The following is a 27,532-nucleotide window of genomic DNA, read 5'->3' on the forward strand; positions in this document are numbered from 1 at the left end:
AGCTAACCTGATCCACATCACAATCACGTAGATCCGATCAGCTGACCAGCTCTTCCGGTAAACATATGATTTACCATATTTTGACAGATTTTATAAATATTCCTCATATTCATCTCACGTCTATCTCTCCAGTTAGATAGATAGATAGACCGAGATGAATGGATACAGAAATAGATAAATAAATAGATAGATCGACACTTTCTTGTGTTCGACCTGTTACATAACAGTTGCACCCAAGGCTTGTTTGTTCTGCTCGTGTAGATCCCAGGATGTCTCTGTCTAAGGATTGCCTCTGCTTCATCCACTGCATCTTCTGCCTTTTATCTGTATCCAGTTTTGACACGTGGTGGATCATCTTTGATTTTCTGATCTTTTGAACACTGTAGCATCATGACTGTCCTTATCTTTCCGGCTTTGAACGTTTGATGTTATGGGCAACTCTAAGGAGATTCCTTTACCATACAATGCTGAACTGTTAATGCATTTTGGCAGTCCCAACCACCTTCTTGTGTATATTCAGCACTTCTTTTCAATCATTTCCATTTTAGATTCTGTAACCTCATAAATCATTAGTGGCCAAAGCAGTCTAGGATAAGGACCAAATTGCAGGCACTATAGTTTGAACTTCCACGTGGATCGTTCGATGTCCTTCTACTGCATCATCATAAATTTGCACTCATTGACTCCAATCTGATAGGTTACCTTGATATAACTGCTCAAGACTTTTTACCGGTTCCTTCCTGACAGTCGGGATGAGATTTTAAACTTCATCCGTGACCATTAAATAATACTGTCAAGTCTTTTGGGCACCCGTTTTGAGATTTCTTCTGATTTTGAAACCACCATAATATCATCCATAAAGGCCTGTAGTGGAGTTTCTACTCTAGCACCACTAGTCTCTATTTACTTGAGTACCATTTCCATAACTAACACAAACACAACCACTGATATTGTGTATCCTACCGCAATGCCAACTTTCAGTCATTGCCACTTAGTTGTGAACTTACTTGTTATAAACCATCATCAATTTTTGAATCCCTTCAGGGATCCAAAAATTTTCCATAGCTAGTTTCAACAATTTATGCTGCATTGATCCAGAGGCATTTGCTAAATCTAGCTAAATGATTGACAGTTTCTCCTTGCCATTCTTTGCTTGCTGTATAGCATTCTGAATCGAATATGCATGTTCAACACATCTTGGCATACCTGGCACCCATGTTTCCTGAACTGACTCATGAATATACCCATTCCTCTGCACAAAGTCCATTACTCGACCTGCAAGACCCCCCCCCAAATATTTTTCCATCATTTCCAGAGAATTCTTACTTCTTGCCTTTTTAATCAACTCGTCCACCTCTTTCTTTTTCCTGTCAGTCTGATCAAATTGAACACCTGGTCAAATTGGTTTATTTTTTAGCCCTTCAAATGGAGGCATCTCCTACTCTCTCTTTGGATCACTGTACGTTCTAGCCAGATGATCTTCCAGTTCTTCCTTGGAGGATTCTAATGTATCAGACTTTCTTTCCACAAAAAAACTTTTGACAAACTTAAATGGTTTTCTAAGATTTTCTCTTGTTTTGCTTACTTCTTTTCTGTGCGCAACTCTCCTCTTTTTCCTTAAAATGTTTTTCCTTTTCAATTCTTCATAGTTGACTTTCAACTCTCCTTTTTTCTCCTTCATCTGCTTTTACCCATCTCCGCCTCAGGTCTTTCTTCTCTCAATTTTTGAATCGTACAATCTCTTCTGAATAGTCCACCTCCATTGTTTTCCTTTTGTTTTCTCTTATCAACCGCCTCTTCCAGTCCAAACCTCTCTTTTGTTTCCTCATACAAGATCTCTGACATCCTTTTCAATTTCCATTCTGGGTCTCCTCTAAATTTTGAAACGATTTTTGACAATTTCATCGTCAAACTGTTTGTATTTAGATTTCTAACTCGCCTTTGGTCAGTTTATTTTTGGTTTTAGTGCTTCAAATTTTGGCGAATTGTCTTTCTCAATGGTAGTATGATTCATACTGTGGTTTGTCTCCTAATGAGTATGGATAAACGTCAGGTAATTTATGCTGTTGAGAAACCTTCTGGCACTTCTTTGCTTGATCGATCTTCATATTTCTTTCACTAGCGAAGGTTTTTTTTGCAACAATTAAATTGTTCAGTGTTTTTGTGTTCCGTTTCATTGTCTGTTTTGAATTCCAAGTCTGATTGCCGGGGTTCTGGACTGTTCAGTGTTCCAGACCTCACACTAGCCCGACTCCGCATGATCCTTATTTGGTCAGTTTATTTTTTTGGCTTTTATGCTTCAAATTTTGGTGAATTGTTTTTCTCAATGGTAGTATGATTTATACTGTGGTTTGTCTCCTCATAGCACTTGTGCCGTCCAACTCCCCCCGACATGCATACTCTTGACTAACACAACAAACAGCAAAATCCCACCTCTTTACTGTTGAGGTCCCTACTTGCCAGAAAGCCTTCTACTGTAAAAGTTTCTTCTTTCGGGCTGCTAAACTTTGGAATTCCCTTCTTATTTCCGGTTACCCTGAGTGTACTTATCTGCAGGAATTTAAAGGTAATGTAAACAGACATCTCGCTGCTCAACTCCCCATAGTTCCCTGTTAGACACAATCTCAAATAGTAACTCCTTTCGTTCGAAGTGGCAATATGTCTTGTTTCAGATAAAAAAGAGTATTAAAAAAATATATATTTCAGTTCAATGATTTTATTAAACTCTCCAGCTCTGGAATTAGAAACAGTCAATTAGAGTTATCTCCCTTGATTAATCTGGTTTTTCAAATCTTGTAATCATTACGGTTTCAATCAGATTCAGAATTTCAAATTTCATTTGTAAAATTATTTCATATTTAGAAACAGACTTGTGAAAATGGTGACCAAAGAAATGCTCGAAGAGAAGCTGAAGAAAGAACTGGAAACAACGCATTTGGTAAGAACGGTTTTCTCTGTTAAAAAGACACGTGAAAATTGCATCATTTTTTTTTCGACGATTTTATAATTCTTTTGTTTTTAAAAATATTTTTGGTACTCATGAATACAGAGAGTGATCCGTGCTGAAATAATAACGTTATTATTTAAAAAGCCATTCTTAACATGGGGAGGGAGGGTGTTTTTCTGTACTTTAACCTTACAATTGAATAAAAAAACATATCCTTTAATTAAACGTGGAAATACGATTTAAAAAGATAGCGCGGATCGGATCACTCTCTGCATTCGCACCATACTTTTATTAACTTTCATTATCAGAAATTCTGAATTTTGTTTTATGAAAACAAAACGGATAAAAGATTATGGCGAAATCAAGCTTTGACTTTTTGGTGCTAGTGCAGACTGCAGTGCTGCTGCAGTCTGCACTGCTGCAGTGCAGTCAGTACACTTCCGCGCTACTTTTTTACATCGTATTTCCACATTTAATTAAAGTTTTATGATAGGGTTTTTATTATTCAATTGTAAGGTTAAAGTACAGAATTGGTACAAAACACCCTCCCCTCCCCATGTTAAGAATGGCTTTTTAAATAATAACGTTATTATTTCAGCACGGATCACTCTCTGCATGAGTACCGACTTTTTAATCGTCCTGTCACACAGCGCAACTTTTCGTATTGTCACCTAGATTTAGCCCCCCCCCTTTTTTTTTTTAGGAAAAGCATGTGTAAAACACATGGTTCTTATTTAGAATTAAATCTATTAAAAAAAAAAAATAAATTGCAGAAAAATCTATCTGGTATAGTACCTACTCGTCATGAAGATGTCATATTCCAAAAATTACATAAATTGATAAAGTAGTTTTTTTTTTTTTTTTAGTATAAAGTCATTTTTTACGACTTTTTTTTTTTTTTTTTTTGTAACGATCTTAATAGGGAATCGTAGTGGTACTACTTAAGCATTTATGAACCCGCGATTTTCACGAAGTTACTCGGATGTACCCGGCGGATGACGGGAAGAACCGGAAACGGTTGACAAGTTGTTTTTTTGGATATTAAGACATTATTTTCCAATGTATTACTTTATAAATTTCAGTGGTCGTTGCCATTCTTAACATGGGGAGGATTTGGTGGATGTAATAATTTGTGCTTTTGTAATAAGGCTCACCCGACCGTTTTCGGTCATTCCCGTCATCTACCGGACACACCCGGTTAACTTCGTGGAAATTGCAGGTTCATAAATGCAGAAGCAGAAGCACCCTCGTAGCCATTACAAGGCTGATTTTGATCTCGATAGTTCGAATTGAGTTGTCTCCCTCTTATTTATAAAACATGGCGAGTCACAACAACGTCTCGTTTCATCATAAAATTTGATTTTACTTAGTTACATATGCCGATAAACACTGCATGATTTTCGAACCGATTAAACGTTTTAAAGTGAGTAAAACCACTAAAAATTTTTACAGATAGGTAGAAGAGTAATTTATATTGTCCTTGATAACATTTATTTGTTATATTTTTTAATTTTTGACCACTTTTTCCTTACGTCTGTGGATTGTAATACACTCCACCAAGAAATACATGATCTATTTACGTGATTTTTGGAATATAACATCTTTGTTCCTTAACCGGTACTTGTATTATGATAATACAAAAATAAAAAGGGTATTATTTTACTTTAAGGCCCGTCTTACATCCGTATAGAAAAATATTTTTGTTTTGTAGATTTCAGTGTGCTTTAAAAGAATATGATTACCATTTCTGTCGCAAATTTACCGTTTGCATGGCATTAACCCCTAAACCCTAGGACTATTTTCCACCATTTCACAGCCTTCGGTTACACTATGCGCGAGCATGCGGTGCCATAAACGAGGGCTGTGAAATGTGCACTCGTATACCAAACTGCCTGCTCACATAGCGTAGTAATCTTTGGCGAACTATTTAAAATTAGACTACTTGTTTGCGGCAAAAATATGCACGCTTGCGTGTATAGAAATGGTCACCACTGATAACATAAGGAATTACATATACCTGTATATTGATTTTTCTTTACTTTTCAATTTCCTTGTCTTTATTGAAAGATGAAAGCAGAAAAAAAACAAAAACTTTTAGCCAATAAACAAACAAAACCACTAGGTGGCCAGAAAGTGGGTGCTCATTTTAAGTTAAATTTACATGGAAAAGTGATCACCCTCTTTATGAAAAGTAATTTATTCATTTCATGAAAGCTATTTCTCTACGATGAAAACGGTTAGCAGACTCGTTTTTAGCACACCGAAATCTACAAAAAAAAAAAATTTTTGATACAAACATGAGACGGGTCTTAAAGTAAAATTTTACAAAAAAAATGTGTTATCGTAGATTAACACACCCCATTAAACACTTCCCATAAGGAATTTTACTATTTTTATTTTCAAAATATGAATACTAACATATTTGCATAAAAGAAAAAGTTTTTGAAAGGTCAAAGTAAATGGGAGTAGCTATAGCAACAAAGAGTTCTGGAATGTCAGATAGGTAAGGGAAGTCAATGGAAATCTGTGAGTTAAAATTCATATTTGGTAAAATCCAGATGCAAATTCAAGACAGGTAAATCCGGTGAGGTAAATTGAAATCCAAGGTAGACCCCCCCCCCCCCCCAAAAAAAAATTTGAAGAACAGTTAATAAACATAAAGGATTAGTGTTTCAGCCTGCCGTTGCCCGGGTGTTTGGATGTGTATGTTGAGCAAAAAAAAAGAAAAATGTGGCAGTAGGAAGCAGGCTCGTACCCGTACCGCAAAGGAGGAAAAGAATGGGGGAAAAAAAATCTGATGTCTTTGCGGTGTAGACCACCGCCAAACCTGAAGTGACTTATGTTAACATTTTAGCTGCACAATCGAAAGGAGAGGATAAGTTTGAAAAATATCAGCGAAAAAAGCGATTCACCTCCCTCCTGTGGAAAAGTGCCTAGATGAAGGTGAAGATATTAATGTTTTTAGCCAATTTTTCGATATTTGTCGTATGAAAGGTCGAACTTAAAAGCGATACTGATCTTGGTAAAATCTGTCGACTCTGTCGAAAGTTTTAGGCAGACATGCAAACATACATACATTTATATATTGGTAACTAAAGATTTTCGACCCAAACCGATGAAAAAGCTTGCCCTATCTCTGAATATCCTTTATGTAAAATTTCAAATGTTTAGACCCGAAATTGCCTGAGTAATTTGGTAGAGACCGCTGAGGTCAATTTTTTAAAACTTTGACCCCTATTATGATCCCTTAAAATTTATTGTTTTGGGCTTAAATGAAGTTATTAAGTTAGATCCATGTCCAAGGAACCTATATCTAAAATTTCAAGTGATTATACCCAAAAATGTTGGAGGAGTTTAGTAGAGTTCTCAAAGATAAAATCGTTGAACTTTGACCCCTTAACAGCCAAATTTCTGGCCAAAAACCGATCACAAAGATTTTCCCAAATCTCAGTATACTGTATATCAAATTTCGAGTCTGTAGACTTAAAATTGACAGAGTTATTGCGGTGGGAAATGTACACACACACACAGACACGTTCACTTTTCTAGATATAGAGATAGATTAAACAAAAATATATATGTATACATAAATATATATGGAAACAATTTTGTGTTTACTGTAAACTTTTTATGCAAATATTATGCAAGTATAAATCATGTAGAATATCTGCATGAATATAATTACACGTAACAGTTAACTAAAGATGAAAACCGAAAAAACTAATAGGGAATTGATTAAAATGAATGTTTAAAAGAATATGCAAATTAGCTAGATCTTTTGCTAGTGAATGTAATTCCACAACCCATATATTGACAAGCTTCTGGGTTTGACCTTTACTCCTGATCTGAAATGGAACACATACATTAAGTCTGTTGCCAAGGCTGCTGGAAAGATGGTGGGATCCTTCTACCGCTCCAGAAGATATCTCATTACTGATGCAATTCTCTATCTATATAAAAGCCAAGTATGTCCAAGGATGGAATACTGTTGCCATATCTGGGCAGGAGCTGCTAAAAACAGCCTATCCTGCCTTGACAGAGTACAAAATATACTTCGTGGCTTAGTGGGGGATGCTCTTTTCTCTACCCTGCAACCTCTCTCCCACAGAAGAGACGTTGCGAGCCTATCCTTGTTTTATCGTTATTTTCATGGCAGGTGCTCGTCTGAACTCCAATCTCTGGCCCCCCCTCGCCAATCTTTCATGGAAAACACCCGTCTAGCTGAATCCACTGTGAAAAATTTCCCCCACTCTATATCTGTGCCTAAATCAAAACGCGGATTCCATGAACAAAACTTCTTTCTTAGAACTGCACGCCTGTGGAACTCTGTTCCGTCTGCCTGCTTCCCACCGGACTACAACTTGGATGTCTTCAAGTCCAACGTTAACAAATTCCTAATGAACCGCCCCCTTAAGTAAACACTTCATCAAATTTCTACACTAACGTAATGTACTTGCAATAACCCTTATTCCTGAGTGGCTTCCGGGCCTTGATAAGTGGTGATCACTGTGTAAAAAAAAAAAAAAAAATTATTTTCTTTTTAAATAAATAGACAATAGGGTTTTTAATATGAATATCAATACACACAAGAGAAAAACGAATCTATATCTAGATAGATTATTTATTTGTGAAGTAACTATTACATTCCATAAATTCATTATTAATTTAAAATTTATTCATAAAAAATCCAAAAATTAATTACAAACCAATTCAAAATTATTTATACACAAAAATTTCCACCGTTATATAAAGTATGTGGTTATAGTCAGCTAATGTGCTTCCTAACTTACGGCGGAGCTGCTACTGGAAGCGATAACAAGGCAAATAAGTTTATTCATTTTCTTCTCTCAAGCCTATATCTCCCCTGTACAGGTACTCTTTTTTTATTACGTTTTTCTGATAATCTTTTTTTTTATTTAATAACCATTGAAAAGTTTTGTCAGTTTTATTGCATTGGACATATTAAGAGAGCATTATTTTTTGAAAGGAAAACCTGAAATTATCTCTTTATGTACTGAACTGATATCTCTAAAACATACGGAAGCTGAGATGATTACAGATTATACTACAAGGGCCGAAACACCAGCAAATTCATTAAAAATGTCTGGCGAAATTATTAGCGAGAGTCGTTAATCTCCATGGTCCTTAAAGGGTTGCTGCGTGATTTTAAGCCATTTACTACCGTGATAACTCAGAAAGAAAAACCCATGTGTTTTAGTCAATTCAAGATAGCACTTAAGAGTTACGAGAAAACTAAGAAAATGATCACAGAAAAAAATCGAATCTACAAATATCATGAAATTTAAAAATGCTCACTTAAAAACACCAAAATTAAATTATACCTTTACCTCGAATAAAAGCCGCAACTTTTCCAAAAACAATTTTTCTCCTTAGAAAAGGACAAACATTATTTATATAATTGTGGGCGACCTAATCACAAGAGTTTCCAATGTAGATAAAGAAATATTTGGCATTTCTACACTATCAGGACAAAATTTTGTAGTCAATAAATATAGTTTTCAGATAAAAAACAATGGTTTCTACTAATTATTTTGTCAATTCTAATAAATTATAATGGTTGCTTCTAAATTATGCAGTCGAAATTACCTATTACTATAATATTAATATTACTGAATTATTAAACAAAACAACTTTAATCGTGTTAGTAGGTGAAAAATTGCAGCCATCTTGTTTAAATCGAAACGAAAACTTACCTCCTTTTTGTGATTATCCTGCGTCTTACATAAGAAAATATGATAATTTTCTTCAAATTCTATTTTAATTTTATACCTTATCGATTTTTGTAAAAAGAACAATTTTTTTGTTTTCATCTTGAAAAATTCAGAACAAAGGGAGACAATTCAATCTCAAAACAACAAAAAAAAAGTTACACACATTCCAATAATAACTGTTCAAAACTATTAATTTTAAGTCATACATTTTCATATGACAATTTTCATTCATTTCAGACTTTTGACTTTATGAAAATTTATATTTTGTAAAAAAAAAAATCTGTTTTCTCAAAACAAAAAGCTGAAATTCATATAATGACAACTTTTATTCATTTTCTTGATGTTCAGATAATTAATACTTTATTTTGTGTTAAAATTTTCTTAATTTTATTTTAATTCAATATATGTTCACATAAATAATGCTTTATTTTATGTTATCGTATTATTTTTTTTTAATACAAACCTTTAACATTTTTGGATACGGTCTACTTGAATTGTCTCCCCCTGTTTTGAGATCTTCAAAAGGAAAACAAAGACATTGTCCCCAAAACAAGTACCAGAATTTCTTATCTATTATCGTTTTATGAAAATTATTTTTTTGACATTAAATCAAAATTTAGAACATCACAGACACAACGTTTTTCAAGTTATCTTTATTTTCAATTTATGAAAATTCAGGGATTCACAAACATTCATGTCAAAACTTTTCAAAGAACCAGATTAACTGATCGTCACGGATAAAAACTCAGAATTGCACAGAAATTTTAGCTTTACATACCAAAGATTGTCAACAACAAAATGTGTCAAACCAGATAATCTTCATACCTTACACTCCTCACCCCCTTTTCCTAGTGCCAAAGAGAAATAGTGTCCCACATAGGAACCTGTAGGCTTATATTTTGGGCACTTGTATAGATTGGTAATCTTTTAAACCAACACATTACAGGTGAAAACATTATTATGTACTTATGTACCATCAGTTCCAAAAATTATGAAAAATGATCCAGTAGAAAATGTGCTAGAAGTATTAAATAAATACTAATAATAAGTTTTAAATAAAAATAAGCCACAATTACGTTCATAGATTTTGTTTAAAAATAGCTGGTATGCATTCATTTAGCCAAAATTAGATTCTTTTTGGTTATTGTAGCAAAATTTGAAAATTGAAATAGTGAATATTTAGTTTTGCTTTATCGTTAATTTCATAGCAAGTGCTCGTCTGAGCCCCAATCTATGGTCCCCCCTCGCCAAACTTTCATGAGGAACACTTGTCTAGCTGAAAACACTATCAATAATTTCCCCTACTCTTTATCTGTGCCCAGACCTAAACGTAGATTCCATGCACAAAGTTTCTTTCTTAGAATGGCATGCCTGTGGAACTGTCTTCCGTTTACCTGCTTTTTAGCTGACAACAATATGGCTATCTTCAAGTCCAATGCAAACAAGTTTTTGATGAGCCGTTCCACTTAAGTTAACAAATTTACTGAATCTCCACTACTAACGATTACTATGATTCTGATATTGTACACTCTTTAACCCTTATCCTCGAGTGGCCTCTGTACCTTGATAAGTGGTGACTCCTACGTAAACAAAAAAAAAAAAAAAAAAATAAAATAAAAAAAAACTGGTCAAAGATTTTCAGTTTTGAGAAAATATTTATCTCCTTTTTGTTAAAATCAGAACTGTCTGGTTTCTTTTTTTTTTTTTTTCTTGCAAAACTCAATTTTCACTAATTGTCTTTAAAAACTATTTTCATTAATAATTAATTTCCTACCTCATGGGTTTTTGGATTTTTTGGATATGTTCATTACTGTCACATGACAATTTAGTAGATACCATTGGTTTCACTTGAATTCAATTTTCGAATTTTGATTAAATAACAAAGAATCCAAAATTATTGATTGCAGTTACCTCCCCTTGGATTTTGGGAACTCTCTAACATTAAAACATATGATAAAAATCTATAGATCAATTTTTATTTTTACTGTGAATTACTTTTCTACGTAATCATTTTTTGGAATTTTTGGAATTTATACTAATTTCGATATGATACATAAGTATGTAATAATATTTTCACATGAAATGCGTTCGTTTAAAACATCACCAATCTACCCGAGCGAGCACTACATTTTGTTTTACAAACTGCTTTCTTTAATGACTGATTAAAATTCCCTTTTTTCTCTCATATTGTCTGCTCAGCCAATCATAATTTAGGATTTCTGTCATCTTTACTCTAGGTGTATCAGAATTTTTGTAGGAACTTTTGACACCCCTAACACAAAACTGCAAATAAAATATAAAAAACTCGTAATTTCTCTTTTAAAGGTGGGTTGTTTATTTTCTTTATGGATTATACTTCCAAAATAAACTATTAAAGTTGTATAAAAAGTAATAGAAATATTTAAAAAAAAAAATAGTAATGAAATGAATTGAATTTTACGAGTTCAGTATTTTTCAATTTTTAAACTTAAAAAATCTATCAAAATTTTTCTATTGATTCTATTTTTACGATATTTTCAGGGTCAATGTGAAATTTTATGCTCTTTCCGATAAATCGAATATAATATTTTAGACAAACGTTTTTTTTTAATTCACGTCCCCCCCCCATTTTCAAGTTTCTATTAAAAAGTAAATAATTAATTTATGTACCAAAGTTTTATATATCACAAATTGAAGATAAAAGATCAATAAATAATATATTCAAATTTAAAACAAAAAAAAGTAGTGTTTTTTTAGAAATTTACCTGTAAAGTCCGAAGTTTAAAACCTTTTTTTAAAAAAAAAACACATTGTTTTTTTTTTTTTGTTTTTTTTAATGAAACCTTGGTCCTTGCTCCTTTAATTGAAAAAAAAAAGGGTTTGTATTACTGTACACATAGATTCGAAAAAGTTGTCAAAAAACAAATATAGAACAAATAAATGTTATCGAAGGCAAGATAAGTTACTTTTCTACCTAACTGGATATATTTTTTGTGTTTTTATTCAGTGTAACATGTTTATTCAGCTCGAAAAACATGCAGTGTTTACCGATGTATTGGAAAATTCAAAATGGCAGCCGACTCTCTCTCGGAGAGGGTACGTTTGGGAAAAGGTATTATAAATAATAAACTAGACAAAATACTGTTAGAAATTCGGTCAATATATGTTACCGTGACATAAGTTGACATGTATTCGGTTGTTTTCTAACAGTATTTTGTCTAGTTTATTATTTATAATACCTTTTCCCAAATGTACCCTCTCCGAGAGAGAGTCGGCTGCCATTTTGAATTTTCCAATACATCGGTAAACACTGCATGTTTTTCGAGCTGAATAAACATGTTACACTGAATAAAAACACAAAAAATATATCCAGTTAGGTAGAAAAGTAACTTATCTTGCCTTCGATAACATTTATTTGTTCTATATTTGTTTTTTGACAACTTTTTCGAATCTATGTGTACAGTAATACAAACCCCCAAAAAATTAGGGCTTGAATTACATTTTTCGAGGAGTTATAAGCTTCGAAAGATAGCGGGTGGAATTATTCAATAGTTTTCACGAAATTTCTGACACTGCTATCTTTACTCTCTGACAAAAACAAATCTTCCTCAATTTTCAAATTTGTAAATTTCTTGTTTATTTTCAGGAAGTCGTTGATGTATCTGCTTGTGGGTGTGGGGCAAAATTCCAGGCTGTTATCGTGTCGCCAAAGTTCGAAGGGAAACCTTTATTACAACAGCACAGGTGAGCCAAGAATTTTCTTATTTCCAAAAAAACTATTCCTTTTAACAAAAATAGGTGAAATTCATGTTCGCATCTGATTTTTTCATGTTCCATCGTCATTTTAACGTTTTACATGTAAATTTTTTAGATGAGGGTTGATTATCCATATTGTTCAGATTCTTTTGACTTCAGTTGTCATTTTCACATTTCGGTCGATGTAAGCTTCAACCTTCTTCAGATATATCTTGTTAAACTTGGGACTTTTTGTCGAGCTTAAGACTTCTAATAGAATGAGAGGATGCATCCTTCATATATCACCTCCCCCCCGGGGGGGGGTATTAAATAAAGGCTTCCGTTTGAAATTCCATGCAGATTCCAAAATTCAACAATATACACCTGAAAATAATACTCAAGAAAAGAATTTAAATATTCTAATGCTAGAATGTGTTGGACAGCTTTTTGATTTTCAAACTAGCCTATCTTTATTTATCCTTCTTTCTAATCACTTCCGTCCATGTTTTCTGTGACCTTCCCCATGTGAAGTAAACCTGTTACCTTGACTGTTTTAAAATCTCTTAACCCACAAACTTTTACCCGACCGTTGCACAGTCGATTTTTAGTCAGCCAGAGAAAACTCGTAACACTTTGTTTTTGCATAAAAATTTTTATTTTATTTTCTGTTTCTTTATTGCCTTACTAGCGGGGGTACCCGGCGTTGCCCGAGTGTTTGTTTCCGGGACGGGGGGGGGGGAGTTTTAAAAAATGTTATGGTAGGTAAGTAGGAAGGATCAAACTCGGAGTCATGAGTAAAAGTAGGAAAATAAAGTGTGAAAAAAAACAAAAAAAACATCTGCAACGTTAACAGTTCGGCCACCAAGAAAAGTCCATTCCAGTTGTTTAGGAAAAAAAAAACAAAAAAAAAAACGACTACGGTAGGTCGGCGCGAACGTGAAAATATAATGTGAATTGTCCAGCACGCTAACCACTACGCCACAGAGCACTGCAGCTTAGTTTAGTGATTTTAAATAACTTCACATGAAAGAACTACGAAGCCAAACTGGTGTTCTCTTCTCAACTGTTCCTTGTGAACGATCCCCAAACGGTGTTAAGTGGTGGCAGGGGGAGGAGGAATTTATTAGAGAGAAAATATTTTACCACTTCCATTGATCTTAACCGATTTTGGCCGTGACTTCTCAGCAGAAAAAGTATAGAAATCTAAGATTATCGAGGAATTTGAGAAATAATAAGCCTATAACAAACCTCAGATATTGTTCTACCGTTTGTGCATATTATATTTACATGAAATATCTTTATTTTTAATCCTATTAAGGTCAAAATCAGACGGGAAAAAATGAGTTCATTTTATTTATATAGAGATGTGCATGCACCCAGCTAGAGACAGAGTGTAAGTGGGCGAATGGAACTATAAGTTTGTGCAATGTTGCTTGCCAGCTGATTGTAGACTTCTCTTCTCTTTTGTCTTTTTCTCTTGGCTATATATGTGACCTGCTCCTCTGCAGGTGCACTCACCTTGACAACTACGTGCATCAAACAGTTGACCTGTCACCACTGATGATATCAATTTTGACATCCTGACTCCATCGTTCAGTGTGTTTAGCTACCAGCTATTGTGCATATGATTGCGTTTGTACACCTTCAACATGCAACAATTCTTTCAATGTGTAATATAGTCTATATAATGTGTTCATATATTTACAAGTACATTAGAACCCCGGGATATGGCATTAATCTGTTCCGGGGTTGGGATCATTAGGTGAAATTGCCTTATGGCAGGGCCTAAGCAAAATAGTGGAACGAACAAACAGACTGACTTCGAGAAATGTAAGAATAATAAAAAATTGAATAATTTTCTTGGTTGCTGCTTAGTTGTTTGCACATTAAAAGTGTTTGAAATGATAGAAAGAGTTGTGAATGAGAGCAGAAGTGATTGGATGAGAGAGATAAGGGAGTGGGACCTGGTGGAAGTAGGAATTTTTTTTTTTATTTTACATAGGAGTCACCACTTATCAAGGTCCGGAGGCCACTCGAGGATAAAGGTTATTGAGTGACCAGTAGTCAATCGGATAATATAGTAATCATTAGTAGTGGAAATTTGGTAAATTGGATTGAATTTGTTTACGTTGGACTTGATTGAAGATAACCAAATTGTAATCAGATGGAAAACAGGCAAACAGAAGAGAGTTCCACACTTCTAAGAAAGAAGCTTTGTTCATGGAATCTATGTTTAGGTTGAGTCACAGAAAAAGAGTGGGGAAAATTATTGACAGTGGTTGCAACTAGACGAGTGTTTTTCGTAAAAGTTTGGCGAGGGGAGACAGGAAGTAGTAATAATAGGATCACAACATCGCATTTGAAGATTGTAGTATTTGTTCTGTCTTTGGTTATTGGAGGAAAAAATTTGGTGTTTATTCAGAATTACACTTATTTAAAAAAAAAAATACAGAAAAATATTTTTGGTGTATGTCATGAAACGAACATGTCAATTCCAAAAATTAGTCAAATATTTTTTTTAAGACTAAAAGAATCAAAATTTACGACTTTTAGCGATTTTACTACTAAGCTGAATTGAACATAAAGCTGATTTTGACAACGATACTTCTAATTGAATTGTCTCCCCCTTATTTATTTATATAAAAACGCTACAACTTGCTAGGTTGTAACATTTGATTTTCTTGAATAAACAAAACTATCGATCAAATTACATAATTTTTTAAACACATATTTCGTCTTCGTACCATGACTGATACGTACAAGCTTGTTAAAACACGGTGTTTTCTTTTGACGACATCTTCTTTCTGTAACAAGTAACGTACATCCTCATACATGCTGTTCTGTATTTTCTTGACTTTTAATTGCCGCCATAAGAGCCAATCTGAATATGTACCAAAATTAAATTTTTTTTTCTCATATGTCTCAATTTGAGGAACTGGATCCCCTTCCACACATACATACCCAAACACACACAAGAAACAAAAAGTACAATAAAATTTAAAAAATAAAAAATAATGATCTTCTTGGCCTTTTGGTCAAGATCAAAGTGTAGTATCTGTTCTTCAGATGCTGCACTTCATTTTCTTGTTCTCTTTCGGTGGAGGAGAAATCCTTCACGACTGAGACAATTTTTATTTTTGTACCTTTTCTCCACGTTAAAAAACGACCCTGGTGTCTAACTCTGTCCTGTGGGGAGGCATAGTAAATAGGTACTTTGTTACAATCTAAGGGAAATAACTCTGCTATAACTTTCATTTTAAAAAAAAAAACAAAAAAAACATAGGAAATAAGTTTTTAGTTCAATGAAGATATTACTTGCCTGGAGAATATTTAAATAACGGAACTGACATAAGTTGAACCTGTGTAAAAGATATTCCATGATACAAAAAGTACTTCATTTGTCCAAATTTTAAATATCAGTATCTCAGATTATCTTAAAAACAATTTCTTGACTCGATTTGAGTCAAGAAATTGTAATAGTCCAGAAGTTACAATATTGGTTTTATTTATTGAAAATTGTTAAGGAAAAAAACAATTTCAGTTAGAAGGCACTCACGTTTGTCTATGGCTGCACTCTAAAGAATGTGGAGATATACTGAATTTCTGTCAGTTGCTCAATAGCAGAAATTAAGATGTTTTACAAATGTTATTGATACTTTTTTTTTTTTTTTTTTTAACTCGTAATCACTACAAAAGCTTTTGATAGTATCAAATTAAACAAATTTTGGTGAATTTTAAGCAAACCTCCCTCCTCAACAAAAACTACATTAATTTTCTAAAATCACTTTATGACGCATCACAGGCTTTTATAAAAACTGATCTTGAATTTAGCTGCTTTATAAATATCCAAAATGGTGTCTAGCAAGGAGATATGCTTTCAGCAATCTTGTGCTGTAGGAAACTTGCCAAAGTGGTTTTTCTATATGTAGACAAATCCTCTCCAACCTTGATGACATTGTTCTTGTTAATGAATGCAGATGTAAACTTCAAGTTTTTTTTTAATGTATTAGTAAAGAATGTAAAAGAGATGAAGGACAAAACCAAGTTTTTTTTGTTTTTTTTAAATTAAAATCCATCAAAATTCATTATTCTTGAGCAACTTTTTTTTTTTTTTTTTCTCAGAAAGATAAAAGCCTGAATTGTATCATATGAAAAGCAGAATAATATGAAACTTTTTCTACTATTTTTAATATAATTTTAAATTTAAAAATTTCCCAAAAAACACCATTCACCGCCATTTTTTTTTCAATGGATAAAATATTTGAATATATTTTTTTTTAAAAGGTTTTTGGTAGATTTTTAAAGAGAGACTCTGTCAAAAAATACTTACTCCCTCGTTCAGTTTTGGCCGTGAACTGGATACTCTTAGGTGTGAATAATTTTCTAGCATAGTAGAGTGTCCCCAACCTCTTTGCAGCAGCCTAACCCTAACTCTAACCCTAACCGCTTTTGTGATTGTTTTTTAACTGATGCACTTGTTTGATTTCATAAGGTTACAATAAATAATTAAGTGATTCTAATTTCTAATAAGTGATTGATGAGGACTGTCTTATCCAAGAATTCTAGATCAGAGAATGGGTTATCCAAAAATTTGGTAAAAGAAAAAAACTGCGATCTATCGCGATTAACAACCTGGCGAAGCCAGAGGAATAATTGGCCAAAACGTTGTTAAACAACAACTATGAAGATGAGGATAGTAGTCCGCAAATAAATAAATAAAATATACAAATTACTCATCTCAAAAGAATTGCAACGATTAAATAATATATAAGTTTTTTATTGTTAATAATTTTTGATGATGGATAAAAATTGCTTAGAACGCATTCAGTAAACATTCATTAATATATTTTGCAATTATCAGAGAAAGACAAGTTTTGATATTCATAATTAAAAAAAAAAAAAAAAATAGAAAGGTCAGCTGACCGGTTTTGCTCTCATTTTTATAAATCTGGATTAAGGGATTTATTTTATTTATTACAAAAAGCAAAATAAGCCGAAGATGGAAAATATACATTTAAAATACAGTGGCCTAACAGAGAGAAAAAAAAACAACAAAAAACCCCAGGGAAACACTATATATTTAAAATAAACCTTTGCATGATTATATAATGATAGAATCTCTAATAACATTCAAACCTAAGGGACATAAAGTCTCTTCAAACGAATACGAATGGTCTCCAAGATCTTCAGGTTATAATCGGTGATAATATATTTGTATATTTTGCTTAATCCATTTCACAATGGATATAAATACATCGCTCTGCTTTGGCGCAAAGATCAAGGGTCAGAATACAAGTGTTGCAATTAAGTATAATGGTAATTGTTATGATCACAATAATATTTATAGTTAGGGACAATAAGAATGAACCAATCATGTACCAGAATTGCTGTATAAAATATGCGGAATCCCTTTGATTTTTCAGTCATAGTTTTTTGTCTTGATACACACACAAAAAAAAAAAGAGCTACCGCTGATCCTAACTGGATTAATGTTACCGTTCTTTATTTTAAATTTACAATTCAAAGCTTCTCTACCTGCATCAATACTGCTAATTTTTGTTTAGGACAACTACATTTAGTATTCACAATTGGATATTTTCTTTTTTCTACAATATTTCTTTCTTTTGTTATTCCTTTCTTTAAGCATCTTGTTATTACAAGAATGGTTCTACGCCAAAATAAAAAAAAAAGCTAAACATTTCTTGGTTCTTTTCTGGATTATGTTTCAAAATATTAGAGGCTTCTTCATATCTATCTGCTATTATATATTATTATATTGCTATTATATATTATTATTATTATCATAATTATATAAAAGTCATTTTGTGTGTGTGTTTATGTGTGTGTGTATGTGTGTGTGTGTATTCCTTCCTCATAGGTTCTGAAATGGCTGAGCCCATCTTTTGCAAATTTCACACAAAGCTAATTTATATGTCTGGCAGTGTTCTTAGATATGTTTTATACAGAAATTCATCCGATAAGTATTGAAAAAAAAAAAAACCTCTTAAAAATAGCCTTTCTTCTCTTGTAGATAAAAAAGGAAGTTTTACAGGGGAATATTTTACGTTACACCAGTTGGTGTAACGTAAAATATTCCCCTGTAAAAATTCTTCTTTTTTTTTATCTATAAGATAAGAAAGACTATGGTTAAGCTCGTGAAGCTCAAATATCAGCTGACATGATATTGTAAACAAACACAGACGGAATTTGATGAATGACATTATCATTATTATTTTTTTATTTTTATTTTTTTGCGAATTAGTCCACCGGGCTAATTATTCTCCATCGTCTATAATATTCAATAGAGGATTGATTTTATAATAATACATACGCAATCTGCATAGTATATATATATATATATATATATATATATATATATATAAATAAGAGTAAACAGTTAATAAAACACGTTAAAAAAACACTTTGAAAAAGAATTAAAAACATATTTTATCTGAAAAGGAAACACTTGATAAGTGGATAGTCCTTAATCCGTGGAGTTTCGAAGAAATACTTTCCTTCTCATCAGAGGGTAGGAATTAGCAAAATGCGGGATCGGATTTTGCATACAAAAGTATTTGATGAAACTCCAAGTAAGTCAAAGATCTTACTTGATAACAAAAAGTGAAGCAGAGAGAATATGGTGAAGAAAAAGGTGATGACACGTGAATGGATAGTCTGGTGAAAGGTAAATAATCCAATGACGGTAAAATCCAAAAATATAAATCCAAGAAAGTTAATTGAATTTCCATTCGCACTAGTAAAATCCAATAATTCTTTAATATTTATAATATACTTTAGTTTTACCATCTTGGATCATTTTGGTAAATTTAATTGTAATTTTTATTTTATATATATATATATATATATATATATATATATATATATGTTTTATTTTTTTATTACCGTGTTATCTGTTTGGTTACATATGTTTCAGATGTTGGACCATGTTTACGATCCAACAGCCTTGTCAGACCTTACAGAAATGGTTGTTAGTATTTGGAAGAAGTGTATTAGAGGAAATACGAGAAAAAAAAAAAAAATAAATAAAAAAGGTGTGTGTGTGTGGGGAGTAAGAGATAAGGGGGAGGGAGATGGGTATCAGCAATATTTAAGTTTTGAAGGTTAAAATACATTAGATTGTAGTGTGTGTGGGGGGGTAGCAGACTCAGTTAGGCGTGGGTGGAGATATATGGATATAGGGAGGGGGAGAGAGAATGGTAAAAGAAAGGGGGGGGTAAGGAGAGGAGGGGGGAATTTCAATTTTAGGTTTTAAAATTTTGACTTCTTTTTGTTGTTTAGTCAGGTATATGAAGTAGATGAGAGAGAGAGAGAGAGAGAGAAAGAGAGGGATGGAGAGAGAGAAAGGGTTTGCGTAAGTGTCATATGTGTTTGACAAGTAAAAGGTTTTATTTAGAATGCCATAAGTCAACTTGTTCATTTCAGTTGACGATGAGTTGTTCTTTCTCGTATTTTCTCTAAAACACTTCTTCCAAATACTAACAACCAATTTCTGTAAGGTCTGACGAGGCTGTTGGATCGCAAACATGGTCCAACATCCGAAACATATGTAACCAAACAGATAAAGGGGTAATAAAAAAAATAAAACATATAGTTGCTCTGCAATAGTATTGAGCACTCTCTTCAGGTTTTTACTAATTACCAGTTTTATTAAATATATATATGTATATATATATATATATATATATATATATATGGGATTAGAACAAGAGTCTAAAGAGCAGAGCATATTTTAATATATTAGTAAATTCATTAATACAATTAAAATAAAAGAAAACAGTGCTCGTTGTAATGTAGATATATAATAAGCTCGATAGGCATAGATATCCTGGAACTATTTTAATATTGAGTAAGATGATTGATAATTTATATTTAAGTTTTGCATCTTGTATTTTTCTAAGTCTTTTCTTTGAACGTTTAAATCTTTCATTTCTCTAGTTGAGTAAAATTATCTCCCTTTGTTTTTGTAATATCTCAGCTGATTTTAAATTTAACGTCACTAATGATTTTAACTTAATATTTTCATTGGCGTCTCCTTTGAAACTGTATATATCAACATTTTAAGCATTCATAAATTACATTTACCACGTACGACTTTTAGGAGACGAACAGTTAAAAGTTATTTATTTTTTGTTAAAAATATTAAAAATTTACGCTCTTAACCTTAACTTTCAACCAGATTTTATCCTTTTTTATTTTAATTTTATCTTTGTTTATCAACATAAAAAATCTAACTACTTTCCTTTATATTTTAAATATTTTCCAGATACATCTGCCTTACTTAAAAAATGCTAGGTTTATTTTTGGTGTCTTTAAAAAACTCCCACCCAATATTTTTGCTGATGAGGAGACTTTGTTTCAAAAAACTATATCATCAAATTATTGTCCAAGAATCACTGTCTATCACAATAAAAACATTGTTTCCAAAACGATCGTACAATTTATTGATTTTGCTTGTTCTTCCTTATAAAACAGATTTTTAATTTTTAATTTTAATTATAAATTATCAATCATCTACCTCATATATATATATATATATATATATATATATATATATATATATATATATATATATATACTAGCATTTCAGCCCGGCGTTGCCCGGGTGTTTGGAGGTGTATGCTGAGCAAAAGCAAGAAAAAAAAAAGGATTAATTTTTTTAACTTTGACCTCTTAACATTTATTGTTTTGGGCTCAAATCAAGTTATTAAGTTAGATATCTGTCCAAGGAACCTATATCTAAAATTTCAAGTGTTTAGATCCAAAATTGTTGGAGGAGTTTGGTAGAGTTCTCAAAGGTCAAATCGTTGAACTTTGACCCCCTTAACAGCGAACTTTCTGGCCAAAAACCGATCACATCGATTTTCCCAAATCTCAGTAACCTGTATATCAAATTTCGAGTCTGTAGACTTAAAATTGACAGAGTTATTGCGTAGGGAAATGTACACAGAAAGGCACACAGACAGGTTCACGTTTATATATATACTAGCATTTCAGCCCGGCGTTGCCCAGATATTTGGATGTGTATGTTGAAGAAAAAAAAAAACTGACATCTAAGCTGTTACGACCACCACCGAACCACAAGTGATATTTTTTAATATTAAGGCTAGACAATCGAAAGGAGAGGATAACTTTCAAAAATATCGGCAAAAAAAGCGACCCCACCCCTGTAGAAAAGTGCCCAGTTTAAGGTGAAGATATTAATGTTTTTAGCCAATTTTTCAATATTTGTCGTCTGAAAGGTTGAACTTAAAAACGATACTGATCTTGAGAAAATCCGTTGCCTCTGTCAAAAGTGTTGGGCAGACATGCAAACATACATGCATTTATATATTGGTAACTAAAAATTTTTGACCCAAACTGATGAAAAAGCTTGCCCTATCTCTGAATACCCTTTATGTAAAATTTCAAATATTTAGACCAAAAATTGTCTGAGTAATTTGGTAGAGACCGCAGAGGTCAACTTTTTTTTAACTTTAACCCCTATTATGACCCCCTTAACATTTATTGTTTTGGGCTCAAATCAAGTTATTAAGTTAGATCCATGTCCAAGGAACCTATATCTAAAATTTCAAGTGATTATACCCAAAAATGTTGGAGGAGTTTAGTAGAGTTCTCAAAGATCAAATCGTTGAACTTTGACCCCTTAGCAGCCAAATTTCTGGTCAAAATCGATCACACAGATTTTCCCAAATCTCAGTACCCTGTATATCAAATTTCGAACCTGTAGACTAAAAATTGACAGAGTTATTGCGTAGGGAAATGTACACACACACACACACACACACACACACACACACACACACACTTCGCTTTTATAGATATATAGATATACTAGCATGCCAGCCTGGCGTTGCCCGGGTGTTTGAAAGTGTATGCTGAGCAAAAAAAACCCCCAAAAAACAATAAAAAAGGGTCGATTTTTTAAACTTTGACCCCTATTATGACCCCTTAAAATTTATTGTTTAGGTCTCAAATTACATTATTAAGTTAGATCCATGTCCAAGGAACCTATATTTAAAATTTCAAGTGTTTAGACCAAAAATTGCCGGAGGAGTTTGGTAGAGTTCTCAAAGGTCAAATTGTTGAACTTTGACCCCTTAACAGCTAAATTTCTGGCCGAAAACTGATTACATCGATTTTCCCAAATCTTAGTATACTGTATATCAAATTTCGAGTCTGTAGACTAAAAATTGACAGAGTTATTGCGAATGAAAATGTACACAGACAGACACACACACAGACACGTTTACTTTTATAGATATATAGATATATCTTTATTTTTGTTTATTTTTAAAATAAAAATAAATCAAATGGATCAGTTTTATAGTGTAAGTAGAACAAACAACATTTTGTCGATATTGTAAGTTTGGCTCCCCACAAAAAAAAAAAGAATATGTAAAAAAAATGTTTTTTACAATATCCAGAGTCAAGAGTTGGACATTTTTTTTTTCCCTATTCAGCACATGCTAACATTTAAACCAAAACGTTAAACCATAGATAATGGTGACGATTGTTGTTGTTGAGCATTATTTATGATGATGATGATTTTGTTGGTATTTTTTTCTCTGATATCTTTCTATAAAGAATTCTTTCTAGAAGGATATCAGGTACTTATGTGAGAGACAATGTAAACATTGCCAACGTTCCTAACTGAAAGAGTTTCTGTGGAATAGCCTGAAATTGAACTTGGCACACCTAGCTTGTCAGTCCACTAGCACCTTTCTAATGCTGCTACTGATGATGATGATGGTATGACATCTCCTGAGTCAGGAGTCCATTTTTTAAAAAAGTGTTTCCTACTCAGGCATGAATTATTGATTCTTATTTTTAGATGATTATGGATTTATTTGTGAACCTAATTAATATCGCTTGGTTTTCATGGTCACAAGGTTTACAAGTTTGGCTGAGATAATTTCCTTTTTTTTTTTTAAACAAGGGAGTCACCACTTATCAAGACCCGAAGGCCACTCGAGGATAACTGCTAACGAGTGTACACTAGTCACAGAGACAACAGTATAGTGATTGGTAATGGTGAAATTGAATAGAAGTAGTTTATTTAAGGGGATGTGTCAACAAGAGCTTGTTTACGGTGGACTTGAAGACGACCATATTGTAATCAGTTGGAAAATAGGCCAGTGGAATGGAATTCCACAGGCAGGCAGTTCTAATCCTCATTTCAATGTACAGTAGAACCCCAGGATATGCCATTAAAAATTAATAACAAAATACAGTACAGTATATAATACACGTCTATATAATTAAATAACATTATAAATAACACTGTTATGTGAGGCAAATACAGTAATCAGGGACAGGAAAAACATTGTATTCAACATTGTAACCTGTAAAAACCGTATCCTAGGGCCACTGTATCCCAGGGTTCTACTGTAGATTTAATTGGTTTATTCAATATTTGAGTCTGTAGACGACCCCCACCCCTCCAGCAACATACCAGTGTTCACTTATTATATTAAATTCTTCTTTTTTTTCTTTCTAGATTGGTGAATTCAATTCTTGAAGAAGAATTGAAGTCGATTCATGCATTCCAAATGAAAACCATGACACCACAGACGTGGGAAAAGAAGCAAGCAGAACAGACTCAGCAGTCGTGATAATTATAGGAGCACTTGGAGTTCATTGTTGGTCTCCAGCTGAAATGTTTTTTTTATATTTTTTTCTTTTGCTTTGTAAAGAATAACTATGTAATTAATTCTTTCTATAAAAATGCTCTTCATCATTTTTTATTGATGAAATAAAAACAAGAGAAAAAGTTTTATTTTTTTGTTACAAATTGATTTAATTGACTGAATATTTCCGGATGGTTCAACGCTTGAGGGCACAGCTCAACAAAGTTTCTGGCCACGGTTATGGTCTTTGGTGTGGTTTCAAGCAAGGACCACATCATACCACCTCACATCTTTGAAATCGGCTTGAACGTCAACACCAAAGTGTACCTGGATGTGCTGAAGAGTGTGGTGGTCCTGGGTGTGGCAGAAGAACTTTGCCGGCACACAAGTCCAAAGAGACCCAGGCTTGGCTTTAGAAGGAGTGCTACAACTTTGTATCCTTCTCTCACTACCCCCCCCCCGTTTCCCCCGATCTGAACCCGACTGGACTACTTTGTTTGGTCATACGTCAAGAACATCACTAACATGACCTCCCACAACACCAAAGCCAGCCTGATTGTCGCCATCCATCGAGTAGTCGCTGAAACAGAATAAAATAACAAAATTTTCCCATTAAATACTATGTATTTATTTTCAAATCGTTTTATGAAACAAAACAACATTTTATATTGGAACTCACCCATCCGAGATGGTATTTGAAATTTTTCTGTTTCTAATTATTGAGTGAATACACAAATAGATACCGTCGAGGATGACAATTTAATATTTTACATTTAAAACAAATGAAATTAGAGAAATAATAAGTGAATAACAGAGTGTAGGTTAATTAATAACCTTTGTTAGTTAATTATGGATTAAATAAAGAAAATATATCTTTCTTCGTTAGTCTTCATATGGGAAGTCATATCAACGGTTGGCAAAAGAAAACAAATCAATTAAAACTTAACATTTTTTAGCCTTACACACAAAGGACATGTATGTTTTTTAACATGGTTACAAACAAAGAGAGAGAGCACATGTAATGCACTCGTTTTATATACAATGAAAAGGGAGATAACTGAGTTACTAAGCGCTTAAATCACAGGTCAGCATAAACCAGACAAGGAGAGGAACTTTTCACATATTGTTCAAGGGACACAACTTTAACAGATCGCTAATATTAATACAGAGTGTTTGTGTTGGATGGAGACACTACTGAAGATAAATAATAATGGTTAACTCAGTACTACAGGATAGTACTAGAATGTGACAAAAAGGGGAAAATGCAATCATCGTTGCATAATATGTTGATATCCAATTAAGTCGGGAGCAAACATAATGCTTCAGGCCCTTTGGTTGAGGTGTCAACCATAATTGTCTCAAATAATCTCTTCAAAAGTGGCTGAGCAGTTCAGAGACAAAAAGGAGCTGTAGACTAAACAAAAGGTTAGATTAACTAGTCTTGTCTCGAATAATCTCGCTATATGGAGCTGAGTAATTAAGAGACAAATAAGTCGTAGGACTGGGCAAAGGGTTATGCTAACTAGTTTGGTCAAGAATTTTGGAGTGAATGTTTTAAAAAAAAGAAAACTATTTGGGCAGTCGGCGGGGAAATCTATCCACAAGGAGAAAAATATTAATGATATGATTGATATGATAGGAGGAAGAATCGAGAGTTGTCGAAGAGAATGAGAAAATGTAAACAAAAAAAAAAACTCACATGATGGAAAAAAGTGACAAATGAATCTGGAAATACAATTAATAGTATAACATGTTGTGATGACTGCTTGTGACCAATGAACTGATTTTATTACTAAAATAAAAATATCTTGTTTCAGTTTGGGGAATTTACAGACGCAGCAGCAACAAAGATCAAAAACTATTCAATGGCATTTGGATTTGGTCTTGCTTTGATTTAACTAGGTTTGTAACATGTGAACGTATAAAATTTAATTTTGAACAACAAAGCTGAAACATTTTGGCACTTATTCAATGAGATTTCTGAAAATACAAAAATCAAATTAAAACAAAACTACATTCTCGCTTCCCATTTCAACGTATTAAAACAGTGTCTTTAAATATTTAGGAAAATGAATTGGAATTCCTTTCTTTCTACAAATTAAAAAAAAAAAAGAATAAGTAAAGGGAGGAATTTCTGATGGGGAAAAGAAAAAGTAAAATGAAAAGACTGAACAAATTATACACTAAAGCATTTTATTTTTTCTAAGTGTAAGAAGTATGGAGTGGTTTGCTGGAAGCACTGTTTAACAGATAAAAGGTATTTATTTTATTTCGGACTATTATCCTCATCTTTATTGGTTGTTGTTTCACAACGTTTTGGGCAACTATTCCTCTGGCCTTCGTCACCACCTGACGAAGGCCAGAGGAATAGTTGGCCGAAACATCGTGAAACAACAACCAATAAAGATGAGAATAATAGTCCGCAATAAAATAATATAAATAATACTCATCTCATTAATGAATTCCAATTAAAATAGATAAAAGGTATTTTTAAGGCTTACAATGCATGAATGTACAGTCGCTATGAGCATATAAATAAATGATTCAAGAAATTTCTTTTATTTATTTTTATTTATCTACCTGAATTTTTTTTTTTTAATTGTGGATGGTATTTATTCCCAAGGTCCTTTCAGGTAAAAACCCATCATCAGTGGAAAAACAAATCTGCTCTCTAGGCTGTAAATTGTAAAGTGGCTGTTTTGTTTAGATTTTAAATCCAAACATTCACAGATTAATTATGTCCGTTACATGTTCAGGGGAAATAATTCTTTTATTTCTTTTTATTTACTTTTCTATAGATTTTCTGATCAAGGGGACGTAATTCAAAATTCTGTTTAATATGGTTATAACTGGCCGTTGTTGTTTAAATGTTTTTTTGATTTTAAATCCAAATGGACAAAGCTTAATTCAGTTATGTTCAGGGGAAGTAATTCTATTTTTTACTTGTCTACAGGTTTTCTGGTTAAGAGGAAGTAATTCATATTCTGTGTAAATGCTTATAAACACCCTAACAGATCCGGACACCTATCATTACTCGATTTCAAACTCTATATTACAAAAACAGGCCAAATAAACACTAACTTCTATAAAAGATCTGCCTACCTTGACATTTTGGGGAACTATAAGTCAGCACTCCCTACACAAGCAAAAATAAGTTATGCTACAAATGACCAAACCGCATTCACAACAGATGCATGAATGAAATGGACAAGGTTACCTCCATTAGAGAATTCCATCAGACCCTACGACTAAATGGATACCCCACACAAAACCATACAACACATTAATACATTCAAAAGAAAACAAACTCCCAAAATAACTAACACATATTTTCTCCAAATACCACATTTTAATAAGATAACTACAGCCATACGCAAAGCCATTTGCAAAGAGCAATTAGACATACAACTCGCGCACAATGGCCCAATGTTAAGGCACCACCTATCTAAAACCGTAACTACATCTATGAACACACCATGCTCTCTGTACAA

General features: G+C 32.8%; 1 protein-coding gene and 1 pseudogene across 1 annotated transcript; both read left to right on the forward strand.

Annotated features, from left to right (window-relative positions):
* Positions 1 to 2,753: 2,753 nt before the first annotated feature.
* LOC145278821 (bolA-like protein 2) lies at positions 2,754 to 24,190 on the forward strand. The gene is made up of 3 exons (XM_080130689.1): positions 2,754 to 2,938; positions 12,305 to 12,402; positions 23,912 to 24,190. Exons 1-3 carry the CDS (start codon positions 2,879 to 2,881, stop codon positions 24,024 to 24,026), a joined length of 273 nt encoding a protein of 90 aa, XP_079986815.1. The 5' UTR covers positions 2,754 to 2,878; the 3' UTR covers positions 24,027 to 24,190.
* LOC145284710 (U2 spliceosomal RNA) lies at positions 15,409 to 15,541 on the forward strand (annotated as a pseudogene).
* Positions 24,191 to 27,532: the final 3,342 nt, after the last annotated feature.

Source organism: Euprymna scolopes, chromosome 1, assembly GCF_053919585.1.
Source record: "Euprymna scolopes isolate OS-2025 chromosome 1, ASM5391958v1, whole genome shotgun sequence".
Lineage (NCBI taxonomy): Eukaryota > Metazoa > Mollusca > Cephalopoda > Sepiida > Sepiolidae > Euprymna > Euprymna scolopes.